The following is a 16841-nucleotide window of genomic DNA, read 5'->3' as shown; positions in this document are numbered from 1 at the left end:
CGGTCAACTAGGTAATTTTCTATAGCGTTTTTCCGTGATGGAATTTGATGTGGGACCCCCTTTAGACTGTATGAATCTGCTTTGACATGTTTAGATGCTATTGACATTGTCTCAGTCGTAGTTGAACTTTATGATCATTTGATGTGATCTCCAAGGCGATTTGGAGAACCTAGCACATCTGATATACATAGAAAGGGATCATAAATTATGACGTATCGAATCAATGAATCTACTTGGACATGTTTCGGTCAATTGGAAGTTTCAAACCCATAGATTCGCAAACCAGGAAACGAAATGAGGGAGATTATCTCGGCTGAAGGATTCCCCACTCACAAAGCTTGCCAAATAGCTAGTAAACGAATTTCAAAATATGTCTAAGCACTTTGCCACTCGCTCAGTTAACAGCACACAGGAATTTGCAAATCAACTTCAGACATCTTGAGAGATTCTGGTAGATGAAGTCATGGTTTCATTTGATGTCACAGCACTTTTTCCGAGTGTGCCAAAAAAGGAAGCCATTTAGAGGACTTGCTTCTGAAGCAACGTGAGGATTCTACTAGGAAAAACAAAGTTCTGTCATATCTCAAGCTTACTCGTCTTTGTATGGAGGAAAACTATTTCGATCCGCTTTCGCCATTTTTATGTGAATTGTTCATGGCTAAGCTTGAAAATATTCTGGAGGATAGGAATTTGTTGCCCAATTGTTGGTAAAGGTACGTGGATGACAGTTTTAGCATTGTCAAAAGGGAAGATTTATCAAAAATTTTGGAGGCCATAAGCAACAAGGACATCAAATTTACTCACGAAGAATAGAAAGACGGCAAACTCTCCTTCTTAGGTCTTCTCATCATCAGGAAACGGTTTTGTTCAATTTCGAAATCTATAGGAAACCAATAAATACAAAGAGAGTAATACCAAGTTCTTCAAATCGTTCCTATCGACAAAAATGGCCTTTCCCCACATGGTTCACAGGAAGCAAACTCTTCCTCTAAGCGACACTGGCAAATCAAAGGAAATAGCTCACATTTTTGAAATCGCTAGACCTAATGTGTATCAAGAAAAAACAATTCAGGCAGTAATCGATAAAAGAACAACCCAAGTAACAACTCAAATTGAATTATAAGAACAGAAGTAGATTATGGGTTTATGGTAGTGCATAAAGCAAATTGTATCCCCATAATTCAACCTCAGTAAGTTAGCTGATCTAAAGACAGAACAAGATTTTGCCAAAAATATGCTTATGTGGTCGAGTGGGTATAGTTGACGCCTGTGAATCAGTGACTGCCGGTTTGAGCCCCGAAATGTAAAGGTAACTTTTAGGCATATAATAACAATATAAATATGTAAATCCAATTTATCAGCAACATTCTAAAGCAGTATCATAAAAAGGATTAGATATGAAGCGGTCTTCCATTTTTTAAAAAATAAAACAAGAAGGCTGAACAAGGGTTAGAAAAGACTGTTGGTTAATGCCTTAAAAAGCTTAAAATTTATATTGCTGTTAAGGTTTGAGCTGATTAAAATCACCAGATTTAGATGTTTAAAAGCTGAACAAAGGTTAAAGTGGTCTATGTACAACAATTATTCAAACTAAGACTGAATTAAAATCGTTGGAAGAACATTTGTTAAGCATCAATTTGTTACCTGGGAAGGGACCATTTTAGGCATACTTTGACAACTCTTACACCAGTAACTGAGGGATTAAAACGGGTGGCGGAGAATTTCGACAAAAAACATTACCATTGAGTTCGAAGTTTAGAAGTTTTGGTCTAGATTTAGTATTCAGCAGCAATCAGTTGAAGTCACTGTTAGGATCAACAAAAGATTCAATAAATATTTTAAGAAAAGCCGGTGTCCACAAAATCTCTTGTCCAGATTGTATTAATATCTACATTCGTCAGAAGAAAAGCACTTTGGAAACAAGGCTTAAGGAACGCATAGCAGAGGTAAAAAGGCTAACAAAGAGATAGATAAATGACTTCATTATGAATTTAAATCTAAGGTTGCAGAACATATATTTACAAAGGGGCACAATTTAACAAAGTATAATTTTATTATTCTGCGGAGCGTATCTTCGCCTTGGAAACTAGACATAGCAGAGAGTTTAGAAATATTTAAACATAATCCATCAACATTGCTTAATAGAGATCAAGGAAAGGGATACTCGAGACTCTTTAGCATGCTCTTCATAAAGGGATTCCGTTAAGAGGTTCGACAAAATTAAAAGACATGTTTCGTCGCTAGGGCATTGTTCCATTCTTGGTTGATCTAATAGATTGAATGATCTTATCTTCAGGACGATTTGAAGAGCTTAGAACATTTTATAAACAAAGGATTATGATCGTAATTGCTGCGGGTAAGATCTATGAATATGTTTGGATATGTTTTGTTGCTAAGAATATTTTGAACGATTTATGGCCATGAGAATGGATCTAGATTTTATGAACATGACTTAGTTCTATAGGGAAGACCAGTTCCCAGATGATTTAAGCGATGTAAACAAGAATAAGCATTCCAGGATGGTCTAGGACATCCCAAAAAAATATTTTTTCCAATGATATTTCTATCCGTACTTAAATGTAAAGGAAAAAGTCGTCCCGAAAGGGTTAAATCTTAAATTTTGTAGAATATTCGCAGTCTGAAATATTTTCGTTGCCTGAGAATACGATTTTTTTTTCAACTTTAAAAACCTCCGTCTTGGACTTACAAACATATCTTACTTTTGGGTCTAGAAAAAAATGTTATGTCAGCTTATAACATTTCTAGATTCCACTCACAATATTTTTCCAAACTCTGAATAATTATTCTCTTAAATAATTACAGCGGGCAATCTAATCCCCTTTCCTATACCTTTTGGTAACGTCCATGGAACCAACATCATCACGAATATCAAGAAGACTTTCATTAACTCAGTGTAAACTGCAAACAGAATTTCCCAAATCTAGTTTCATTTTAGTTAAATACAAAACATACAAAATAAATGTTGTGCCTTAAGCAACATTTCTATGTCTCATGGTGCATATCCGCACAGATCTTTAGTATATTTTGTTACTATGGCACTCCATTTTTTTTTTGTCCAGGAGCATTATAAGATTTAAATAAATGAATCATGCAATCTCTTCATTGCATAGCATTGACTTTTTCTTAATTGAAAGCAATATCTCAACTCTCCATCTCAATGTCAAATACTATTCACCATAATCACTTGAGCCAAACAAGTGATTGCTTTTTTCCTACGTGTAGGCCGGTGATACTTAACCTTAGTCATAAAGAAGACCACTCAATTTTTTTTCGATCGGCTATGGGTCGTACAGTTTTTGTAGTTCTGTCCTTGTCTGTGCATTTGCCGGTATTTGAAGCATTTGTAAAAAAAAAAAAAACGTGCGTCAATCTCTGACGCATTTCTAATTGTTTCTCGTTCTGTCCAATATTAAGGTTTCGTGACTGTCTTCATATGAATTGCATTACTCTACCATACTTCACACCCTTCCACAAGGTTCTTACCGGGAACTCCTTCCTCGCAGTTTTCCATAATATCCACCAGCATTAAGTTCACATAATTCCGTTGACCGTACTCAACAATCGGGTCGTCTCGCCTTATCAGTCTCCAGGCTCGTTCTTGATTTACACTTCTCGACCTGTTGTTACGATCACTATTGGCACTGGCACGATGAACATTGGCATTGGTTTCTTCGTCTTCCTCGTCAAACTTTGCGCCTAAACCTTGCTCCAAAATCGATGCACCACTTTCTAACTTCTTGAAATTATCGATAAACTCAGATCCACTCAGTGACAAATACCACGAGGATGAGTAGCCAACAAGCCAGTGCAATAACTGACGCCCAAAGTGATCAGTTATTGGATCGGACAGTGCATCAACCATTGCGTTTTATCGGTTTTGGAATGCTTGGAGAACTTTTGTTATTATGAACCGTTTTCGTTTTTTTTTCTTTATCACATTCGCATTCACTACCACTTGATTGTCGTGAACATATTACCAAATTGCCTTTCGTATCAAGCTGATCACTATCACAAATTTACAATCTTTTAGACACAATTTTCACTTGCTCATTTGCTGTCGCCTTCGATGCTTATCTCTGTTCTGTTTTTGTGTAGGAGTTGGTTTGTTTCTGTGTTTGCTTATTTTTGGATCCGTCTACCACACTTGGTTTCACATTACAATCATCTTCAACGTATTCCTTTCTGCGCCTTTGACTTCAAAGTTTGCTACAATGATAAGAGAATAGGAAAAATTAATACATTTGGTATGCCTAATTTCTGCGCCGAACGATTCGAAAATTGTCTTAGTATATACAAATGAGCACGTATTGAGTGGATTCTTATCGTACAATGGTTGGTGTTTATTCAAATTTGCAACGTGTACTGACTCGCTGTTCACTCTAGTGAATCTAAGTACTTGTCGTCGGTAGCATGTAACTGGTTATCTTGTATACATTTTCGCAATAATTGACACAAAATTATTCAAACACAGTGGTGAGACTGAATGCGTAAGGACTAACACAAAATGTATTATTAATATTTACAAGCAGAAGTTCACTTTCCCAGTGTCCCGGCGACAATCGAGTCGAAAGCAATCACCCCTGGATGACCCATTCCGGCCTTGCAACGATTGCATCAATTATTACGAAGTGAACCTTGCCTAACGCAACTAGTACTCACTAGCAGCGAGTTAGTGCTAAATTTTGCAAATTACCAATGAATAAGTAATACCCATTCGATCGTTTTTTTTATTGTCTGTGCTGATGACCACTACCAGACCGGCACTTTGTACTGAACTGCTGCTACTGCCGATGGCCGACACTCATTGGGGCCTTGTGCTATGAGTAAACAAGACAATGTCGATGTCGTAGGCAAAAACCGTACCAGAACTTTGTGCGAGTATGGGTACGCGATTTCCGTTAGATGATCGATTGAAGAACTGAACGTTGTTTTTTTTTCTTAGCTGTGAAATACGTCTCCCACCACGAACCGTATGGGACCGACTACTCAGCGTTACTGGTAGCTTTTTATTTATCATCGTCATACGTGGTAGGCAAATGAACAATGGTGGTGTTTGATTAAAAAATGATTATCATTCACATTTTCCCTTCTGTTTGTTAATAATTGGTCTAGAAATAATTTGTCATTTGCGGTCTTTTGAACTATGAAACTATGATTATTATCAAACAGTTTTTGTTTTTATATAAGCAACAGAGGGGGAAGGGGTGTATGATCGCTCAAAATGCGTCGACATAGTTTTAGTTTTATTTGTTCTACCATAAATGAAGCGTTACTCCAAATTTTAAGTATGGATTGTTTTAAAAATGCACATCGCTTATTTTGGGTGCAGAACACTCTGAAACATAATGGCAACAATAACAAATGTGCAGCGGTCATTCATAAAAAAAAGTCCGAGTTGATGAGTTGTTGCCTTCTTATAAAAGTAACATTTTCATTTGGTGGAGGAATGAACCAAATATATATATATATTTCGCTTTTTGCACCACTTTAGACTCCTCCGCAAAAAATGATTACGCAGAAATATTTTCGCACAAGCCTATATTTTTAAAAATCGACTTATTTGAAAGCAGAGCAGCTTTAGAACAGTACTGGCAAGCTAAACTAATGCAGGGCTGTTACAACAGGTGCGGATTTCGCGTGTTTCGCGGATTCGAACTTTCAGTCGCGAAAATCGCGGAAACATTAAATGATGTCGCGAAAATTGTGGAATTCATTGTAACCTTTCCGTCCCGGATTATTTTGCTGTCATCAATTTTGTTGTTCATTTGGCTCTCAAATTTTTACCGGTTCAAACCAAACACCCTGCAAATAATCTAGAAATGATCTCAATTCCATAAGTCACACCAGATTTACACGGTAATTCCCTGGGATCTGTCCAATGTGAGACATTTATTTTATTTCCAACATGAACATAGCATTTTTCGTTGTCAAATCATAAACGAATCGTATATATGCGAGTAATTGCCATGTATACCGGATATTCTAGGTTCGCCAAATTGTCCTGGAGTTCAGTTGATTTGTACTACTACACACTTAGAAATTCCTAATCTTACACGTGACGGAATCCATCTTTGACATAAAGGATGAGACGTAAACAAACATGTCATGTAAAATTAAGTGCTCCGGGACTGAAAAGTTCGAAAGTACGTTTGATTGAGCTGAATTTTATGTCTATTATGACTCAATTTTATGTCAAAATTGACGCTCGTATATGTCAGTCTCAGAGCACCTAATTTTACATTATTTTTTATAAGTGTGTATACCAACCAAGACTGCAATAATGTATGAAGTATCGAACGATGTCTAAACAGATTCAAAGTGTCTATGTGGATCGTGCCCTAGCTATTGCTACGTATACAAGATGTTATAGGTTCTGAAATCATTCTGGAGATCAGATTATTTTTCTACTAGATCACCCAAGACTAATTCAATATATGTAGTATCGAAATATGTTCAAACAAATTTTCAGTGTCTATGTTGATCATGCCAACCCATTTTCGTGTATGCCAAATGTTCTAGGATTTCCATATCGATATTTCGATACTACAGATATTATCCCAGTCTTTGTTGATCTAGTAAAACAAATCATCTGAACTGCAGGACGATTTGGAGAACCTAGATCATCTGGTATACGTGGAAATAATTAAAAATTATCCATATAAGCACTATGAATATGTTTGGACTATTTCGATACTACAGACTTTATCCCAGTCATGGTTAGAATAAATCACCTGAATTCCAGAACGATTTGGAGAACTTGAAACATCTGGTATACATGACAATATTTCATGCATGATCCACATAGACACTGTGCATCTGTCTGGAAATATTTCGATGCTAAAGACATTGTCCCAATCTCGGTTGATCTAGTAGATCAAATTATCTGAACTCCAGGACGATTTGAAGAACCTACAACATCTGGATTACTCGGAAATAGATCATGCATGATCTACATAGACACTTTGAATCTGATTGGACATTTTTTGATACTACAAACACTATTGCAGTCTTGGTTGATCTAGTAGAACAAATCAACTGATGTCTTGGACGATTTGGAAAACCTATAATTTCCGGTATACATAGTAATAAGTCGTGCATGATCCACAAAGTCATATATATACGATTCGGTTATGATTTGACAACGAAAAGTGCTAGGTTCATATTGGAAATAAAAAAAAAAAAAACCGCGACGTGACCAACAAGTGTTACTTATAAAACTCAGGTAATTTCTCGATTATTTGCAGGGTGTTTGGTTTGAATAGGTAAAAAATTGAGAAAACTAGAGCCAAATTAACTAGGGGAAATGACGGCTTCGGCATGACAGACTATTTTCGGCAACCCAAATTGAAACACTATTTTCACTGGATTTTCTTACGAAAACTTATCGCTGAATGCATGCAAACGATTTTTTATGCTTTCAGATTCAATTTGACTATATTTCTACCACTGAGAAAAAGCAATCTAGCAAAGTTTTCTTGAAATGCAACACACGCACTACAAATTGTAGCTGATTTCGAGTTGCCGATAATAGAACAGCAGATTTACATGCAGTTCAAATGGAACGGTTGCCGAAGAAAAACTGGTTGCCGACAATACTCGCTCTCACTAGAGAAGATTGGAGCTTTGTAAATGCGTTTCAAAACAGTTTTTGACAATACTTTCGAATGAAATTGTTAAAGCAGCTTGCAGCAAAAGATTGTAACCAAACCAATACTGCATATGTGTGAGTTCCTTAACGAAAAAGACTATAGAAAGATGATCGCTGCTTAGGTTGCCGAGAATACGTAAATTCGAGTGTACCCCATTAGGCATAAATACGTTAGGCATACGGACGTTAGGCATACGGACGTTAGGCATAATGGACGTTAGGCATAAAGTCATTAGGCATAATGGACGTTAGGCATAATATACGTTAGGCATAATGGACGTTAGGCATAAAATACCTTGCTGCTGTGCAACTCTAGAAACCTGCTTAACCTGTAAACCTGTAAACAATGCTTAAATTAGGCTTAGCGTTGAATAAAAAATGATACAAGTTAAACAAACATAGTTTATTTAATAAGCACAGTTTGGAATCCATTATTTATCATATCATAAGTGACGTATCTACATATTTACTTAGATCCATGATTAGTAGTGATAGTGGTTAAGTAATCTTACAATGAAAACTCCGCTTAGTTTTGAACTATATCTTGAAATCAATCGCATCTAGAAATAAAAAAATCAAACATTTGTTGTAATATATTCTTACACACATATTGCAAAAGTCAAAGAAGAAAATGTTTTCCTCAAAGAACAGCTCATGAAATAAAGAATGGTGAATTCTGTGATTTTTCATTCAATAACAAAAAAACAGCCAAGGTTGAATAAAATATGATGCCAAAGAACAGCTCATGAAATCAAGAATGGTTAATTCTGTGGTTTTTCATTCAATAACACAAAAACATACCTGCTGCTTCCAGGATTTCTTGCCATACTTTTCGATACAACGATTCTGATTTTGTTGTCATCAGAATGAAAACTAGCGGAACCGTCTGCTGATGTGAGGGAGCGATACTTCCATGAACAGTGACGAGTTGCCGAAACAAACAAGGAACTGTGGCAAACGTACCATCTGTAACCCAATACTTTGCCTGTCCAAGACGTCGTTCATGAGTTCCAAAAATTAAGGCTCTTTCATTATTGTCACCGAAGTCAGCAATCAATAGACGGTCTCCATTATCATCCTTCTGGAATTCATCCGGTAGATTATGCCTAACGTCCATTATGCCTAACGTCCTTTATGCCCAACGTCCATTATGCCTATCGTACATTATGCCTAACGTCCGTATGCCTAACGTACGTATGCCTTACGTCCGTATGCCTAACGACCGTATGCCTAACGACCGTATGCCTAACGTCGTGCACCCCGTAAATTCCCCTACAACATTTAGGACAGCAAAATTCGTCAGAATCGCAAAGGTTAACTTTCAAGAAAATTTGCATTTCAAATGAAAATGCACAATTTTTTTAAAAATAATGTTTCCTCAAATCTAAGCAGGTATTATTCAATAGAATCTCATAATGTAAGGGTGTTTTATTACGTTCACTAATTACTCAGAATTTATACTATACATAAATAACTGAAGATGATGCATTGTTATTTTTTATTTTTATTTTTTCAAAGGTTACAAACGATTATCCTTTAGCTCAGTCGATAAAGGCGCAGCTACAAAGCAAGTCCATGCTGGAGGTGACTGAGTTCAATTCCTGTCCGGTCTATTAATTTTTCGGGTTGGAAAATTTCTCTACTTCCTTGGGCAACACTGAGTTGAGATCAGGCAAAAATCTTGAAATACCATGTAAGTAGTATATAAATGGTATTTTTAGGCAATGAAAACAGTTTGCCTTTCCATACGCAATCGTCTAGGTACGTACGTCATTAGCACTCTAGTAAACTGGTTCAATGGTCTTTATGCCAGACATTCATCCGACGAAACGTCCGCATGCCAAATGGGGTTGGCTTCCTGTAAAAACAGAATATTTTTCATATTTCCAGATCATGAGCTATGTTGGCGTAACGTACCCAAGATTCCCGAAATCATGAATCATCCGAGTTAAAATCATGAATTTAGCTTTTAGCTTTCAAACCAAAATATGTAAAAAATAAAATAAAGCATCAGACTGGATTCGAACCAAGAACCTTACGATCATTAAACCCATACTTTGACCACTAGGCTATCAGTACTTGCATAAGATGGATGACAAAAGGCGTATAATAGATACATATGATCTCAGAAAAGCTAGATCTAGAGATCTTTGGGGAATTCCGGAGATCTTAAGGGGAAGTTCCCGAAACTTTAGCCCAGACTATTGAATTGGTTTAAAAATCATGAGCGTGAGTTTCAGTTTCAAGATAGTTCCATGAGGCTCTGAAATAAAATCAAGAACCCATAACATGTTCCGAAAGATTCAGAACAGAGACCTTAAGAACATTTTTGAAAACTTCAGAATGCCACTCTGGGGACGTCCTCAAGAAAGCTTACGACCAGGAACACCACGTTGAAATCATCTCTTTGGACATCTCCAAGGCTTTCAACCGGGCGTGGACGCCAGCCGTCCTGAAAAAACTTACAAACTAGGGCTTGAAGGGGCATATGATGTATTTCATACGAAACTTCTTGACCGACCGATCATTCCGTGTATTGGTGGGGAACACGCGGTCGAAAAGTTTCAGCGAGGAGACCGGAGTCCCTTAAGGCTCCGTTATCGCAGTCACGTTGTTTCTGGTGGCAATGAACGGGGTATTTGACCGGCTACCTGGGCGCATTTTCATATTTGTTTACGCTGACGATGTGCTGATTGAGGCCACCGGTCCTATACAGATCCGAACCCTACGGCAAGCGCAAGCGGCAGTCTCTGCCGTCGTCAAATTGACCAACTCGATGGGTGTCCAGTTGTCCGCCAGGAAGAGTATCCGATGCCACGTATGTACGTCTCAGCACCGAGTCAATAGCACCCCAATTACGATCCACGACCAAGCCATTCCAAACAGGAAAACAGTTCGCGTCCTCGGCGTACTAATCGACCGAACGCTCTCCTTCGACCAGCATTTCCAACAGGTCAAAAAGGACTGCCGCAGTAGACTCAACCTCGTTAAAACGATCTCTCGGCCTCACCGATCCAACAACCGCGATGTTCGGTTCCGGGTGGCGCGAGCCATCATCGACAGTAGGTTGCTTTACGGGACGGAAATTACTTGCATCACTTCCGAGAAGCTGGTTAGAACCCTAGCACCAGTCTACAACAGCTACATCCGCATTATATCTGGTCTCCTGTCATCCACCCCAGCAGACGCCGCATGCATCGAAGCGGGTCTTCTTCCTTTCCAGTTCTGCTTAAACGCAAATATTGCCACAAAAGTCGTCGCCTTTTCCGCCAAGACCTCCGGAAACAATAGGATCTTTCTCCTCGACGAGGGGAACAGAGTCCTCCGCACGGCCGCCGACATCGACCTCCTAACGGCGCCGGTGGTGTAGTGGTAAGCGTGATTACCTCTCACCCCAGTAGGCCTGGGTTCAATCCCAGTCGGCGCCGCCGGGATGTTCTTGAGGCATAACATCTCTGATCACGCCTTCCTTCGGATGGGAAGTAAAGCCGTTGGTCCCCGGTCCATGAGTTGATGGGTCGATAGGTAGGGTCCAGGTGTGGGAGCTGCCTTCCTGGCACGTCGGTAGCATTGGTGCTCAGCACGGAAAACAAGATCGACGGAAAAAACAAACCAAAGGAAAAAAAAAAAAAGACATCGACCTCCCCCCAGTGGCCAAAGTACATTGGCATGGAGAGAAAAATTGGCACTCTTCACGAATCCAATTGAACAATCGGATCAAGAACCGCTTCAAAGCAGGGGATGCATCCATGATTTTGCACAGATCAGTCGCCGAGTTACTTGGGTCCAACTATGCCGACCACGTACATCGGTACACCGACGGCTCCCGATCGATAAACGGAGTAGGTATCGGGATTTTTGGAGACGGTATTGCTGAAAGCAGCAGTCTTCCTCCACAATGCTCGGTTTTCTCGGCCGAGGCTGCAGCGATCTTCCGTGCCGCTACGACGCCAACCAACAAACCGATACTTATATTAACCGACTCACACAGCGTCGTTCATGCGATCACCTCGGAAGCACCAAAACACCCATGGATCCAGGCGATTATCAAGTACGCCCCACCAAACACTGTGTACACATGGATTCCCGGACACTGCGGAGTGCCAGGTAACGAGTCTGCTGATCACCTTGCCGGAGCCGGGACATCGGGTCCCAGACTCACCAACAAGGTACCCCTACAGGACGTCAGACGGTGGATCATGCGGACCATTCGAGCGGCATGGGAAGCCGAGTGGTTCCGCAACAGAACTGCCTTCATCCGCAAAGTCAAAGGGTCAACTGAACCATGGAGCGAACTGGACAACCTGAGGGATCAACGCGTGATTTCGCGGCTTCGAACCGGGCACACCAAACTCTTCTATAACTATGGTGGCCTGCCGTTCCGCAGAAGCTGCATCATCTGTGGGGTACCCTACACCGTCGAACACATCCTGTGCATCTGCCTGGAGTTCCAAAATCTTCGGGAGTCACTCTTGCTAACTTCCAGCATCAGCGATCTGCTCGGGAATGATACTTCGGCCTCGGCAGCACTAGTAACCTTCTTAAAAGAAGCCAAAATCTACCACTTGGTATAGCAGGAATTTTTTTCGGCCGTCGGGACATTTCAGCTGGATGGATTTCCCCTATTGGACCCATGCCAGCTGAGCTCTGTTTTGTTTTGAATTAATCGTTTGTAGCTTGTCTTAAATCATTTTGTTTTCTGTTGTTCCTCTGTTTCATTATTTTATATATTGTTATTTTTTCCATATAAGTTGAAGAGCCAGCAACCAAAGTTATTTACAAAATGTTATCTAGAGGTTACTCACTCTGAGCCCTCTCCTTTCTTCGGAGATGAACTAGCCATAGGCATAAAATCTCCTTAATAAACTAATTAAAAAAAAGAAAACTTCAGAAATATTTCAGAAACATCACAGAAATCCAGAAAAATTCTATTTATTTTAAAGCAGAACCGAGATCTTCATTAGGGTTGAGAGTTGTAGGGAAGCTCCATGAACATCAAGACATATCAGAAAATTAAAAGGCAGTTCAAAACATTTCAAGGAATTTGCAGAAACCGAAATTTCCGGAAACTTCGGTTTGCTCAGAGAAAACTTCTGGAACGCAATAAAAATTATATGAAGATCCGGAGAATGTGAGAGTATTTCAAGGGTGTTATATCATGGAAATTTCAAGATCTGAAGAAAATTTAAAAAATAGCTAAGTAGTGTAGAGAACATCAACGAAGTTCCATTAATAAAAAAGACAAGAATTTTTAGCAAGCACCGATATTTTCAAGAAATTCAAGAGAACTTCTAAGAAATTTAGACATTTTTAGATTGTTACATTATATTCAGTGAAGTTCCGAGTACTTCGAGGACGATCAGATAACATCATAAAAATCACATTAACTTAAGGTAATTTGCAGCGACTTACAAAGAGTTCCTTAGAATTATGGGATATTCCGAGAATTCTATGATTGATCCGAAAAATTTAGAAGCTTCAGGGAATTGTAAATACATATCACAAAATTTATCGCAACATCCGGACGTGATTTACACTGAAATATACGAAATAAAAACTAATATTCTTATATAAAAGGGGTGATCCGAAGCATTCATTTGGTGGTTGTTAAAGCGATACTGTTTTTTTGAGTTTTTCTTCCAGAGACACCGTGATGTGATTATGGTTTTGATACAATATGTTGTTATGCTTATGAAAAAATTTTTTTTTTAAATAAATCAGTGTAATCATGCATTAAAGAATTCTTGGATTTTCTTGAACGAAAGCTGCACAAAAGTGAATTATTATGATATAAATCTAAAAATGTTCCATCATTGATGAGCTGAAAATTAACATAAAAAATTTAGATCAATGGATCCAGCCTGAACGAAGGCTGAAAAAAGTGAATGCAAAGATCTTCCATCATCGAAGAGCTAAAATAGGCCTGCTCAACCTACAGCCCGCGGTCTCATTTGTGCGGCCCGCAAAGAGCTTAGGAAAAAAAATCCTCTGCCGGAGCCCGCGGGTCGTACTATTCTCGTTCATCTTTGTCAGACGAAAACTTCAGATTTGCGGATTGCGGTAACAGTTTCTGAGATCAATGTGCAACGAGTATTGGAAAGCAGCATTAAGCATTATTCTCAGTGGTCCACAAATGGCGTTTTAGCTGGAAAGGATGCGAAAAAAACATCTTAATATCTAAAAATAGCGCAATTCATAAAACGCCAACATAATCTAAAAATTCCAAAATAGCACCAAAATATCCTTTCTAACGTAAGCATTTAGCTTAGAAACACCTAAATGGCAAAGAATTGCCAAAATGGTTCTAAAAGCGCCAAATAGGCTAAAATGCGTAAATGAATTTGTCAACATTGACTTACGTATTATTAGTATGGCCCTAATAGATTCATTGATCAACCTTGAATCATTAAAATAAAATAGGTATCCCAACCCCAACATAAAATAAAAATATATTACATTATGGGGTGCTATAAACTTGACAAACAGAATCACTAAATCATTTTCCGTGTGTTTGTCTCGCTTCGTAGTAGATTCCAGACAAACAAGGTTCAACGGTCTAAGTTAACAAAGAAGAATACGGTTGCTGAAAACTACTGGTTGCAGATCTACATAACCGGTTTTTTCGTGTGTTCTAAAAGATTTCTTCTATTTTTGAATGTTTACGTGCTTCAGACGAGACAGTTCGTACTAGTGTGATAACCGTTGTTTTTTGAAAGACGAATTATCCTCTTGACATGTACTATCTAATTGAAGGCGATAATGATTTCATGTGCCTTTATGGTTTGCTAATTTGACTCTAATGATATTCAAAACAAACAACGCTCAAAATATCAATTCTGATAAATGAAAAAGTAAACAAACCACGTAATGGAAGGCAAAAAATGGCAAAGCAAACACGCATTCATCGAGAATACCATTCAAGATAACAAGAAGAGAAATGCACCTCTTCAGCAATTATGTCAATTACATACTTACTCTCCGGAGATATTACGCAACCAGCAGAGGTTCAGGCCAATACCAATGATGGCGATGGCAGCGATTCGAACCAACACCGCTGGTGTTAATCAATAAAACCTCAGACAAGGCTGAAGTGCCTCCAAGTTGGGTTGCAAACGGTGTGTCCGTATAATCGCGTAGTTTTGTTTCTAGAAGTATCCATATACAATTATCACAACCGGCGAAACCGGTGTGTGCGAGCAATGCTCAACATATTTAGATGGAGATGAAATAATCTAACCACGGATGAGGGTATTTCATTAAATTTAGGAAATTGATTTAAAAAAAAAGCTATGCACTTGTAGGAGAGCTGAGCTTGTTTAAGTACATGTACTAAGTAGTGAACAAATCGGTGGAAATTGGAACATCCCTATTATGGTGATAGAAACTGAAAGCGCAACGCTACTGCTCACTTAACGTATATGTACACGTGAACCTGCAAACCTAGTTATTCCACTATTCTCTTCTACACAATTATGGAGCATAAAATATTGCCCGTTCATACTCTTCTTGCGATCCCACCATCAACACTGACTTTCATTTACGCGTACAACCGTTTACGATACATTGAATTTAGAAATAATGCGCTGCATTCTTTATAACTACGATTATACAATAGTGCAGTACACGTTTATGTGCGTGGCACACTGTTGGCGATCTTCAATGACAACCTGTGCCTGAAACGTTTTGTATGCGATATGTGTACGATATGACAATACGGTCACCAGTGTCGTTTGCATTGGCTGCTCATTGCTAAATGTGCCATCACAGGTAACTTAACAACCTACTGTTGGTATAATGTCATAACTAGCAAAGTAAATACTTTTATCATGCAACTATGCGTGAAGATTAGTTTGAATGATGTGGTTTATGTTTACAGCATCTGTTTATTTGATCATTGATAAGAGTCTGAATCAGGGCTGGCAAATGTCATTTTCAATGAAAGATCTCGCGCGATATTTACAGAGATACTTCTGTCACTATCATGAGAAAACGATGATAGAGATTTTCTTCAAAATCTCATCGAATTTTTTGTCATGACAGAACGTGACAGTGTTGTGATCATCGTAATTACTAGCTCATTTAATGCTATTAAAGTTACTTGTACCGAGGAAACCTTAATAATGTATTCACTCTACCGATTACATACGGTTGTTAGCTTAAATTCATCTAAATCAGTTAGAAATGCTGACGTCAAAACCACATAAGAATTATTCTCATGATCATTGAAAAATGACAAGAAAGCTAATGATAGGTAGTTTCGTCTCGTGATATGAGAGGACCTGTTTTCTCATCGTCAAATGACGGCCGTGATATTTACCAGCTCTGGTCTGAATGTAAACAGTTATGCAGGTAGCCACGATAGAAGTTTTTTTTTGCTTTATTATAGAGACTTTCAGCCTGTAGCTGGTTCGTCTCTTACGGTAGAAGTTGTTCCAAAGTTGTTAGTCCAATTTTTTTACGCAAAAGACTAAATATAAAGATTGGCGTAAACGCCAAATTTTTTGTTAAGTTGTTAACTAAAGTTTGAGTTTTCGATTTTAGATTTTGATCTATCTTTTTCTACCCGTGACCAAATGATTCACAAAGCACATAATTATTCCAGAACTTTCTGAATGGTAATAATTTCCAAAATGTTGAATATTATACTTATTTCGTATCATAAAAATTAACCATGAGTATGATTAGAACAGAACTCACAGACGTATATATTCAAAAACAAACTTGAAGACTACTAGCCAGAATACTATTAGGCTGAATGGATAATTTTGCCGCAATTAGAAAAGTATGAGAAACTTGGAAATTGTTTCAGAAATTGTGTTTAATTTTTCGAGATTTGTTACTCAGATAATTTTTTGAGATCCTAAACATACCAAATAAATTCAAACTTAGATAAATTAGCATAGACCTGGATAATTTTTTTTAATGAATTTTAATTTTCTCAAACTTTTTGAATTTGAAAGAAACAAGATACTGGGCCTGCCTTATAGCCTAGTCAGTAAAGGTATGGCGGCTGGTTTGATTCCCGGTGAGAGAATCTTACGGGTCGGAAATTTTCTCGACTTTCCTGAGCATAGAGTATCATTGCGCTTGCCACACAATATACAAATGCATGCATTGGTATTGGCATCGACGGCTCTCAATTAATAACTGTGGAAGTGCATTTAGAGCACTA

The 16841-nt window shown here is 38.3% G+C and overlaps 2 protein-coding genes across 2 annotated transcripts in view; one reads left to right on the top strand and one right to left on the bottom strand.

The window, feature by feature from the left end:
* lute overlaps positions 1–4968 on the bottom strand; it is a 28070-nt gene extending 23102 nt beyond the window's left edge. The window contains exons 1-2 of the mRNA XM_065220935.1: positions 4885–4968; positions 3505–4227 (exon numbers count right to left, since the gene is read on the bottom strand). Coding sequence (XP_065077007.1) covers positions 3505–3883 — 379 coding nt within the window. The 5' untranslated portion in view covers positions 3884–4227; positions 4885–4968. The remainder of the gene's footprint in view (positions 1–3504; positions 4228–4884) is intronic.
* Brf (Brf RNA polymerase III subunit) overlaps positions 1–16841 on the top strand; it is an 85228-nt gene that overhangs the window by 31046 nt on the left and 37341 nt on the right. The window lies entirely within an intron of this gene.

This window comes from Ochlerotatus camptorhynchus, unplaced genomic scaffold, assembly GCF_037179485.1.
Source record: "Ochlerotatus camptorhynchus isolate MF236.1 unplaced genomic scaffold, CSIRO-AGI_Acam_v1.1 ptg000136l, whole genome shotgun sequence".
Lineage (NCBI taxonomy): Eukaryota > Metazoa > Arthropoda > Insecta > Diptera > Culicidae > Ochlerotatus > Ochlerotatus camptorhynchus.
This window is presented reverse-complemented; position numbering and strand designations above follow the sequence as displayed.